General features: G+C 46.8%; 1 protein-coding gene across 1 annotated transcript; it reads left to right on the top strand.

Annotated features, from left to right (window-relative positions):
* Positions 1-3,067: 3,067 nt before the first annotated feature.
* On the top strand, positions 3,068-9,988 carry FOXF2 (forkhead box F2). Its single transcript, XM_072603653.1, has 2 exons — positions 3,068-4,521; positions 8,991-9,988. Exons 1-2 carry the CDS (start codon positions 3,243-3,245, stop codon positions 9,155-9,157), a joined length of 1,446 nt encoding a protein of 481 aa, XP_072459754.1. The 5' UTR covers positions 3,068-3,242; the 3' UTR covers positions 9,158-9,988.
* The last annotated feature ends 1,291 nt before the right edge of the window (positions 9,989-11,279 follow it).

Below are 11,279 nucleotides of genomic sequence, written 5' to 3'. Positions count from 1 at the left end.
CGTTAATGTTCCTGTTGTAGGTAAATGCAACGATTTACCCACAAGAGAAGTTCCATTTGACTGATGGGTAATTCTTGTGGAAGCTTGATAAAGCTGCCACTGTCTTGCCAGTAATTTCTGCCTTGGTCTCTTGGACTTTCTGCAGCTAGGCCCTGGACTCTCAATCTTTCAAGGCTGCTTATTAATTCCTCTAACTGTATAATTCATTAATGGGCGTGAAACTAAGGGCAGATATATTTCTAAATAATGAATTGTGCCTAATAAGATCATAAGTGTGAAAAGTGCTTTGGAAAATGTAAAATGCTACAAAAATAATGGAACTTGGTCAGCATAATTATTAATAATAATGTTAGTCAAATAGTATAAGTATGTACTCACTGCCTCCCTCATACTCAGTTCTACTGTTCTGTGTCTCTGTGTCTTGTCTTTCTCTGTTTCAGTCTCTATCTCTTTCTGTCTCTGTCTCTCACATGCAGTCAGACAGACACACACACACATACACACACAGAGTTAATTAACTCCAGCATGAGTACATTTTTTAAAAAATTTTTCTACGGGGGGGGTATCTTGCAGAGTGAGCAGAGCTCCCTTCAGATGTTGCCCCTTAATATTTTTTCTCCCCCCTCTCTGAATCACATCAATACACTGCAAAAAATGATAATATTGGTGGTGAAACAATAGAAAAACTACAATCTGGTTTTTAAATTGACCTAGTGTAATTTTCAATGCCATAACATGATAGAAGGTACCTTGAAATAAATTTGGACTCATTTTCTAAAACAGACTTACACCCGTCAGACCAGAATTTTTAAAGAGTGGGAAAAACCAAAAGCCCCTACAAACCCCAATCAAAACAACTCACTAGGAACGAGTTGTTTCTTCTTTCTTTTTTCTATTGGAAATGAGCGGTAAACTGAGTTCAGCCTCTCGGTGTTTTCTTAGCTGATTCTCGGCTACAATCAAGCCATTTTCGGACACATTCCCATGTAGGTACCAGGGGTGCTCTGGAGGAAGCTGTCGACGCCTGTTCAGCTAATTTAGGTTTTCTTTGTCTAATTACTGTGGAGCTTAGGGAAAAGGAGCCGGGCTCAGTGCAGTAAACTGACACTTAGTCTCTGTGTGTGGTATCCAGGCAGAGTTTGATGGAAAAAGCCTGCTTCCACTCAACTTCAGGTCACTGTCTGGGACCAACTCCCCCCCACCACACACACACAGCACTACCCCCTCCTCCCCACCTTCTCTTCCTTCCCTGCATATACCCACCAGTAAACTCAGCCCGGAGCAGATCCTGAAGCTCTATAGAGACACAACTAGCTCCAGGCAAAACTCGAGAAGGACAGTGTCCGGTCCTGTCCTGCCTAAGATTCCAAGTTTTTCTTTCCTTCTCCCTTTCCCACCATCTTCTGTTAAAGGATGCCCCTACTCCCGAGTCCTTCCTTACACACATCACTACTCTCTTGGTCCTTTTGGTTTGTCTCAGAGATGCACTGTATCTCCAGAGTTCTTTTCCCTCCCTTCTCTCCACCACCAGCACCCCCCCCCCCCCAATACTCGCCAAGTCTCCTCTCCAGTATTCTCTCCCTTCCTCCTATTTCCCAGTCTTGATTCCTGATCAGACTGCATTTCCTAGCACGTGTAATCCAATAACTAACTGTCGGGTCTCATTGAAAATGATTTCTCCCGAGGGCACATCCTTTTGCAATGTCTGTAGAGATTAATGCCAGTTAGACTAGGGAGCTGGGTAAACGTAGGACTGGTATAGTTTCGGCTCTTGAGGAAGATACACTAAGACTGTGAGAGATACTTAATTTTAGTGATCATCTGTCAAGGCTAAGGAGTGAAAGCATTGCCCATACATTAACCCCACTTTCCTTAGTATATCCACGCTTTTCACATTTAAGGAAATTTGTTCATACAATAACCTTTTCTGTGACTCTCCTACCCGGCCCCACCCCCAATAGATAATATTTTATTCCTCTCTTTATGGTCATGCAGAAGATGCAAGCTCAACTCATGCAACTGAAATCTTTTTCCTGCATTCAGCCTTTGTGTGTGTGTGTGTGTGTGTGTGTGTGTGTGTGTGTGTGTGTCCTAATTTATCTGGAATTTGATAGATTGAAAAGTCCCGCGCTCCCTCCCCACTATCATCCGTAAACTGCTCTCCCTAGGCGATATCCCCAAGCCCTCCTCTAACTGAAGCATACCATGCAGGACTAAGCCGGGAAGAGTGTGATCTGCACGTTACCTTCGGGAGTCTGGCACACTGGAGTGAGGTTGTGGGAACTGTAACGTCTAAATGAAGTTGATAAATGGTGTGAGTGCGTGTATTAGAGAAAGCAGCAAGGGAGATCTAAGGCGGTGGCAACGGCAGCAATCGCCTGCCGGTTGAGTAGTGGACAGAGGCCAGAAGGAAGGGGGTGGTTTCTTTCCCGCAGCAGCGGCGACCGCCTCGGATTTCTTGGATGAGTTAGGGGTGGAGAGAGTCTCTAAGGGGGAAAGAATGATTTCATAAACTGAGAAATAACTAGTCGATTTTCGTGAGGCCCATTGGGCTTTACGCAAAGCCGAAGAAGTGTGTGCGTGTGTGTGTGTGCGTGTGTGTGTGTGTGATAGAGAGAGAGAGAGAGAGAGAGAGAGAGAGAGAGAGAGAGAGAGAGAGAGAGAGAGAGAGAGAGAGAGAGAGAGAGAGAGAGAGAGAGAGAGATGGCCACCAGGTGGGGAGAGAAGTTGTGATTTCAGAAACAGTGAGTGAGCCCTCCCCGCGGTGATGCAAAGAGCAGAGGGGAAGGGCGGGGGCGAGAAGGAGGAGGAAGAGGGGAAGGAGGAGGAGGAGAAGGGAGGGGGAGAGGGAAAAGGAGGGTGGAAAGAAGAGAGACAGAAGTGAGGAGGGAACGTGAAGGGAGACATCGAGCTCCAGAGTCCCAACTCTGGGGCGCAGCTTCTCGAAGCTCTGCTGAGAGGCGTTAAGGGAAGGAGAGGGTGGTTGCGCAAGGAAGAGGGCTGGATGCTTGGGGGAGGGATGCGCCGGGCGTTGCCTGCACTCCTCCTCTGCCGCCGCCTGAAGTTCCAGCCGAGCTGAGGGAGGAGACTCCGACGAGCTGGCCGGGAGTAGCCACGGTTGCAGCTCCTGCAGCAGGAGAGGGAGCGCTGCCGGCTTCACCCCTTACCCCACCCGAACGCCTTCTCTGTCTTCCCCCCACTCCCACCCCCAACCCCCCCTCAGCTTCTCTCCTCAGTGCCAGATGACCACCGAGAGCGGGCAGCAGCCGCCGCCGCCGCCGCCTCAGCAGCAGCAGCAGCAACGCCTGCCGCCCCCGCCGGCCCCTCTCCAGAGTCCTTGCAGCCCGGCCCCCGGTGCGCTCCAGTCAGTCTTGATGAGCCAGCCACCCCCTTCGTCCTCTTCCTCCGCCGCCGCTGCTGCCGCCCTGGAGACCACCTCTTCTTCCTCCTCTTCCTCCGCGTCCTCTGCCTCATCTTCATCTTCCTCGTCTTCCAGCGCTTCCTCCGCAGCTTGCAAGAACGCCAGCGGCGGCGGGGGCAGCAGTGGGAGCGGAGGAGGCGGCGGGGGTGGCGGGGGAGGCGGGGGCAGCAGTAACAAGAAGGCCAGCTCAGGGCTGCGGCGTCCAGAGAAGCCCCCGTACTCGTACATAGCCCTCATCGTCATGGCTATCCAGAGCTCGCCCAGCAAGCGGCTCACTCTGAGCGAGATCTACCAGTTCCTGCAGGCTCGCTTCCCTTTCTTCCGCGGAGCCTACCAGGGCTGGAAGAATTCTGTGCGCCACAACCTCTCGCTCAATGAGTGTTTCATCAAGCTCCCCAAGGGGTTGGGCCGCCCGGGAAAGGGCCACTATTGGACCATCGACCCAGCTAGCGAGTTCATGTTCGAAGAGGGCTCATTCCGCCGCCGACCTCGGGGTTTCAGGCGGAAGTGCCAGGCGCTCAAGCCCATGTACCACCGAATGGTCAGCGGGCTTGGTTTTGGAACGTCGCTCTTGCCGCAGGGCTTCGATTTCCAGGCCCCCCCTTCTGCGCCGCTCGGGTGCCACGGCCAGGGTGGCTACGGCGGCCTCGACATGATGCCAGGAGGCTACGATTCCGGCGCTGGTGCCCCAGGACACTCCCACCCTCACCACCATCACCATCATGTCCCCCATATGTCGCCCAACCCGGGCTCGACCTATATGGCCAGTTGCCCGGTCACCACGGGCGCTGGAGTTGGGGCGGCTGGAGGAGGTGGTGGTGGAGGAGGAGGAGCAGGAGGGGGAGGAGAGTACGGACCGGACAGTAGTAGCAGCCCCGTGCCCTCATCACCTGCCATGGCGAGTGCTATAGAGTGCCACTCACCTTACACTAGCCCCGCGGCTCACTGGAGCCCTCCTGGTTCTTCACCTTACCTCAAGCAGCCGCCTGCCCTGACGCCCAGCAGCAACCCGGCGGCCCCTGCCGGACTCCACTCCAGCATGTCCTCTTACTCCCTGGAGCAGAGCTACTTGCACCAAAACGCCCGCGAGGACCTCTCAGGTAACTCGAGGCGCCCAGTAGCCACCTTTGTCCCTCCCGTCCCGCGTTCTGCCTCTCATTTGCCCTTTGCATCCATCCTCTTGCCACATTGAGAGGTCGGACACCCCGGGGGTCACTTGCTTGGCGAACTGGAGTAACCCATATTTTTGCATTTTTCCTGGGTGTAGCAGTAATTTGGGAGGGACAGGTAGAAGGGAGAAGAGATCAGAAGAGGGAAGTAGTAGTGACCTTGTTACCCTGGAAGTAACTAGGGTCAGGGGCTTGGCATCATGAGAAGTTACCCTTCCTGCTCTGTAATTCTGTCCACCATCCCAGAACTGCTCCGAGGAGGTGGCGGACGCTTTTGCATGTTGAACGTCTCAGGCCTAGAGCTTTTAGGAGAAAGGAGATTAGATTTGAGAGAAATCAATGTGATTTCAGAATCCTTCTTTTGTTTGTTTTTGTTTTGGCTTACTTTTTTGTTATTTTGTCAATTTCTCTTGATTTGTCTGAAAGCCAAGGTGTGAAAAGTCCTGCTAATAATAAGAGAGTCACTGGACAGAGAGGCCAGTGTTAGAAGGGGGTGGGGGCCGGAGGGGGCGAGACAAAGAGAGAAGCAGAGACATAGATACCTAAACAAAATGAGAGGAAGAGAAAGAGATCTACGGAAAGACATGAAAGAATATGGAATATGGAATAATATGGTTCCAATGTCCAGTGAGAGACAAGGGAAACGAACTGGGAACCCAAAAGGAACCCTGAAAAATACCCAACAAAAACACTGACCCCTAAGCTGACTGGAATTTCTTGGACTGTTCTGCCCAGTCTTGCTCATAGAATAGATACAGAGGTTTAGACTCTTGTTTCCGATAGGGAGGCTCCATGGAGAGACTCTCCTGAAATTCTCGATTAAAAAAAAAAATCTTATATTTTGGTAACTAATTATGAGAAGCCAACGAATTGTCAAAGGTCTGGGGAAAGGAAATTTGAGAGAGGAAGGGGAGATACAGTAAGTATTTTGGTAGATTTTGTAGTAAAAATGGGGAGAAAGTATAAAAGTTTCGGGAACTCCAGCAATGCCTAAATTCTCAGCAAAATCTGCTAATCTCTGAGAAGTCTATAGTTTAAAGCAAATCGAGTATGTCTACAATAAGAAGAATACAAAATATAACCCAGGGGTCGGTGTATGTTTTTAAAAAATTGTTTCCAACTATCTATATTTCTGCCTCTAGAACGTTAGCGAAGGGAAAATGAAGCACAAAATACACATCCCCCTAAATGGGTAAAAGATGTGGCTCCCTTTATGGTGAAATTTTCCAAATAGCCCCTTTAAATGCGGGTCTTGGAGGTTAACTAAACAAAGACAGTCTGGGCAGGACCACACCGAAGAGGATTTTAGCCTGACTTAACCCATATGAGAGCAGGGTCTTGTTCAATTTTATGGGAATTTCAACAAGTAACAAGTACAGACGACCCTCTCCCTCTTATTTTTTTATCCCTTCAGAGAAGCTGTCAATCACAATCCTCCCCTACAAACACATACACACACACAGCCCTCCCCCTAGTATTCCTTCTGTAACACTCTCAGGCAAAGGCAGGCAGTTCCATAGTCAAGGCCTCTGTAGGGATCATCCCCAAAATATATTCTTTAACAAAATACTTTAACAGTACTGAGGACACCACCACCTTAAAACAGTTTTTCTGACCTCTGAATGAAATTGCCTAAAAAAAAATAAATAAACCAGTATGTCTTTGATGGTCAGAAAGCAACAAAGGAGAGCACTGAATTTTGTTCAGAAAATGAAGAACAAACAGACTGTCCAAAACCAGAGTGGGAGAAAGCCCTCCCGGCTCAGCTAGCTAATCCACAAGAGCCCCAGGATCTCTCTCCTACTGGTTTTTGCCTCATCCTCCATCTATGATGCTCTTTCTCAGGGACAAAGCAGAAAAGAACCGGCAAGGCCCAAGCTTTGACTTTGGCAGCAAGGAAAGAAACCTATTTTGTTTGTTTTGTATTTTTTGTCTTGTTCTTTGCCCTTCTCCACCCCACCCCCGTTTCTACTAAGACACTGGAGAATATTTTGTGTGCCTTCTTCCCCACTTAAAATATTTCCCTAATCATTTGGCATCTCTTATTAGAGAGGGAGGGTGAACTCTAGCTATACAACCCACTGTCTCCAGCTTTGGGAGGAGGTGGACACCACCCCAAAAGACTAGTTATTCCCCACAGGTCTCCCCTGTGGAGGATGAGGGGTCCCTATTATAGGAAGCAAGATAAAGGCTGAAAGAGTATTCCACCGCAGAAGCTAGATGAGGTCTGTGTACCTTTGGTGAGGATAATAGGGGGAGAGAGTAGCTGAAAAGAATAAAACAAGAGTTTGAGGTAATGACCAAACCACACTTGTGAATGACCATTTGTGACCTTACTCTTGCTCCTCTGTAGGTCCCCTAGCTCTCAGAAACACAATAGAGACATCTAGAAGAATAACTCTGACCAGTCACAGTATACCACATTAATAACTCAAGTCAAAAGGGAAAAGATGAGAGTAAAGCTGCACATCAGGCGAAGTCTAATCTGACCTTAGTGTCTCTTTTCCAATTAATTCCTTTATCAAGACCGGGAGGTCCAAGGCAAGACGAGAGTGTGTAGGTATGGGGGTATGACTGTGTGAGTATGTGTGTGTGTGTGTGTGTGTGTGTGTGTGTGTGTGCGCGTGTGTTCCTGCTCGCATTTTTTAAAAATTTTTCTCTGTTGATCCTAGCAACAGATTAAAGACAAACCAACAACAATAACCAGACTGATTGTGGTCCAAGGGTATGATGTGGAATTTCACTGCCCCACATGTGGAATACAGTTATGGAGGGGGAAGAGGGAGGGAAGGGAGGCAATTGCAAAATGTTTTACTTAAAAAAAAAAATCAAGGAAAGCTAACCGGTACACTGGAACAAGTGCAATTCCGGCTGCTGCTGTGGGTATGACTACTTTCTCTTTTACTGGTGGGTGCAAGGCAATGCATATATTTGGTTACAATTGCTTTTTATCGGTCCATAAACAAGGGCCGAATCCCCAGCTATTTATGTTAGCGACCTTGTTGTTTCTTAAACTTAAAAGATTGAAAGGAATATTGAAAGCAGAGGTCCCACCCACCCCCTTACAGGCTTGCGATACATTTTTCACACGCTGTTAAAGCATGCTAACTGATTGAATCAGGCCTGCAATAAACTGTGAGGGTTTATTGTCCGCATACCAAGCGGGTTATTAGAATAGACCAAGGAGAGAGAGTAGTTTTTAAGTCTTGCGCGGAAGGGTGAGGAAGGGGGCAGGGAACTTCACCTACTCGGAAAGGGCACTAGCTTCCCCTGCCCCTTCTTAACAGCTAGAAGCATGATTCTCTTCTCCCCACACCCGCAACCTCCAGCACCACCCAAGATTTAAGGAGTGAGTGCCATAAAGACGTAAGTAAAAGTCCAAGATTTGCAGTGCAATCCAAGATAGAGTGGCCACAGAGCAGTACTGTGACACAGAAGTATAGTCGAATTTGTTACACGTGACTGAGGTGTCCTCGGAAAACTCACAGTCTGCAACCCCTTATCAAATGAAGTTCCTTAATACCATATCTCCGTGTGCTGATTCAGATATGCAGATTCACTCACGCAGAACGCGGGAACACGTGGAACTCAGATTTTGCTGAAGTTAGTGGTCCTTTCCTCTTTCTTTCTACCACTAATTTCAACGAAAAGGAAAAAAATAAGTCCTGCTTCTATCCCCTAGTCTGATTGGCTAATTTTACGACGAACTGAACCTATCACTCAAGGACTATTTAGTAAGCTGCTATTACGGGCCCGACACTGTGCTAGGCGCAAGTTCAAAGAATGAAACAATTCGTACTCGCAAGGAGCCTCCATGTTAAGAGAAAGTCGAGCAGAGACTAATAAAAGTGGGACTTTAGGGGAATATAGCATATGTGGGATAGGTTCTTCTATCAATTGCCTCCACCCCAAACACCCAGGGCTCCTTCCTCACTACCCAAGAGTCCTGAGAGAAAAGAGGAGGCAGAGACACATATACTAAGAGACCCACAGAAAGTTACAGAAAGAGATACACACAAAGAAAGGAATAGAATGAAGAGAAGAAAGTGGGAGCAAATCTGACTAAGCATGATCCTTCCTTTCCCATGTGGCGTTTAATTGGTATTCCTTCCCTATGTATAAATAACAAGGAAATCACCTCACACAAGTACGCAGGTGCATAGAGGGCTCGCAATTTTCTTTAAAAATGAAATTTTAATAATTTTCTGAGCCAGGGGAAGTTCTAAATATTGCCATCTTCTTCCGGAACTCGATTTTCTCTAAGATTTTCTATGGTAGTTAAAGAGATGCGTTATTCCATTTGTGACCAGTGTCAATACGTTATCCCAGCAGCCTTGGTAAATTTGTTTTTGAAAAGACATACACATATATACATACTTTTTAAAAATTTCTTCTTTTAGTGGGACTGCCTCGCTACCAGCATCACTCTACCCCAGTGTGTGACAGGAAAGATTTCGTCCTCAATTTCAACGGCATTTCTTCTTTTCATCCTTCCGCTAGTGGATCTTATTATCACCACCATCACCATCAAAGTGTCTGTCAGGACATTAAGCCCTGTGTCATGTGAATAGAGAACCAATTGATGGAGAGACGATAAAACAGTGGCTATCTCGGACCCCGTGGGATATCAGGTTTGAGATCTAGCTGGACTCACATGGTAAAATATTACCGTGCCCCCTTGCTAGCATTAAGTAGAACACAAATCACGTGGCCAGAATGCCAGAGGCAGCCAGTATTGTTCTACCACGCATCAAAGGACAGACAAAGACCAGGTAAGGTTCAGAAACTGTTAGAAGAAACCTGTTATGGGGGGAGAGGAGGGCAGGTCACGAGGAAAGGAAACAGTGGACAGAAGAGACCATTATCTCCCTAGTGGGGAATTTAAAAACTAACCAAGTTAAAACTCAAATAAGCGTTTCTGAGATCTTTGTTGCCTTCAGGAATCGGGGTCTGAAAAGAGAACAGTTGGTATTTTTCTATGAAAAACTTGGGATTTTACAACAAAGTGGCAATCAAAAGCAAAGACTACAAGAAATCCTGGTGTGTGTGTGTGTGATTTTTTTTTTTTAAATGTCGCTTCCTGTTTAATTAGGAGTGTTCTATTTCTCCAACACTATTTTTTTTTTTGGACAAAAGTGCCCATCAGTATTATTAAGAAGGTATTTAGAAATAAACTGTCTAGTTTAAGAAAGTGGATATTCAGTATTGTGACAATACAACGTTTTTACAAAGTTGTTTTCTACCACATTTTAAAAAGTATTGTTTATGATCTTCGTGTATACTCGCACACTATTGCTTGTACTTTAAAGGGAGGATATATTTGCACTTACGTATACTTTTACAGTTTGCCAAAATATTTTGATGTAAAAATTTTTTCAATAAAATTGTATATAATGAACGATCGTTTCTTCTCTAGGATACCCTAGGTAACAAGGTTCTTTTCACCTCCAGGCAATATAAAAAGCCCGGGGTTTCTTTCGGGTGGAGTGATCAGTGTGATGTGCGGTCTGTATCCGGAGTGATTCAGAAGGGTTTGGGTTTTTCTTCTCTCAAGACATTTTCTATTCTTCCTTCTCATACCCTGTGATTTCTGACTAAAATAAGAGACCAATGGAAACAGAAACAGCTTAAAAAGAAACGAGACGTGATCCTGAAAAACAGGTCTAAATGCAGAGTTGTTAGAAATTCATTTTCTTTTCACTTCTTTGCCTTCCAAGTTCTAAAGTGGAACGTACCATCCCAGTAGTGCTTAACTTTCCTCCCCTGCCTAGCATTTGGGTGTTTTGAATAAGGAAAGGGAAAAAACCCCACCTAAGTCCCCTCTTATTCTCACCTCGAGGTGCCTAGTGACTTTATTAGATTCAGCTACCTCAAGAAGTCAGGAGCTCTGCTAATGCCATAAATAGACGTAGATGGTCCTTGCGTGTCCTTAGAAAGGAAGCATACTGTTTCGTCCAGGTAGTCTCTCTCCTTCTCTAGGTGGCAATGATCCTTACAAAATCTGATGGGGAGAGACCAGAGCTGGGAGAAAAGCAGGTGAGTGGTAGCTGGGTTGCCTCAAAGCCTGCCAGAGATCTAAGGAGCTCAGCTTTTACCCAGCTCCGCTCGTAAAGGCTAATTTAATCCCACAAAGCACACGGCGGCCCAAGGCGCTCACACCTTCTTGGCCGAGTGAATTCAGGGCCACTGGTACAGGGCGCGAAGCCGAGGCCACATCCCTGGCTTCCCCTCTCAGTCTCAGTTCCTTTAATCTCTCACCCTCCCCCACACTTCGCCCAAGCCTTCGGGGATTTACATCCAAGACTCCTTTTCAACTTTCTTGATGGACACAGTTTGGAAGACTTGAAACTTCGCAGGCGAGGCCCTGGAGGAAAGAAAGAAAAAAAGGGGGAAAAAAAGCAGACCAATTAGGAGGCAAAGAGGTAGGATTTGTTGTTTCTTAAAACCTAACTATGCCTTTCGTCTGCCTAGCAGTTGAGCGCCTCGAAAGCCCCCACCGGATCTTTGAGAAAAGCTTCCCCAGTGCCACAAGGAAGGACTTTTTTGTCCTGCTGCGGATTCTTATTTTATTTATTTATTTATTCCTGAACGGAAAACTGATGGTTCATTCATCCCCTGGAAAGATTTTTCTTCCATTCAATTACTAGGTACCTAAGTCTACGGCACAGAAGAAGAAACAGAGGAAGGAG

This window comes from Notamacropus eugenii, chromosome 4 (assembly GCF_028372415.1).
Source record: "Notamacropus eugenii isolate mMacEug1 chromosome 4, mMacEug1.pri_v2, whole genome shotgun sequence".
Classification (NCBI taxonomy): domain Eukaryota; kingdom Metazoa; phylum Chordata; class Mammalia; order Diprotodontia; family Macropodidae; genus Notamacropus; species Notamacropus eugenii.
This window is presented reverse-complemented; position numbering and strand designations above follow the sequence as displayed.

Excerpts from the sequence above, each read along its gene's own strand:
- FOXF2 (XM_072603653.1), top strand. The coding sequence starts at position 3,243 with ATGACCACCGAGAGCGGGCAGCAGCCGCCGCCGCCGCCGCCTCAGCAG. Across the intron at positions 4,522-8,990 it reads CGCCCGCGAGGACCTCTCAG|TGGGACTGCCTCGCTACCAG; the intron begins GTAACTCGAGGC and ends TTCTTCTTTTAG.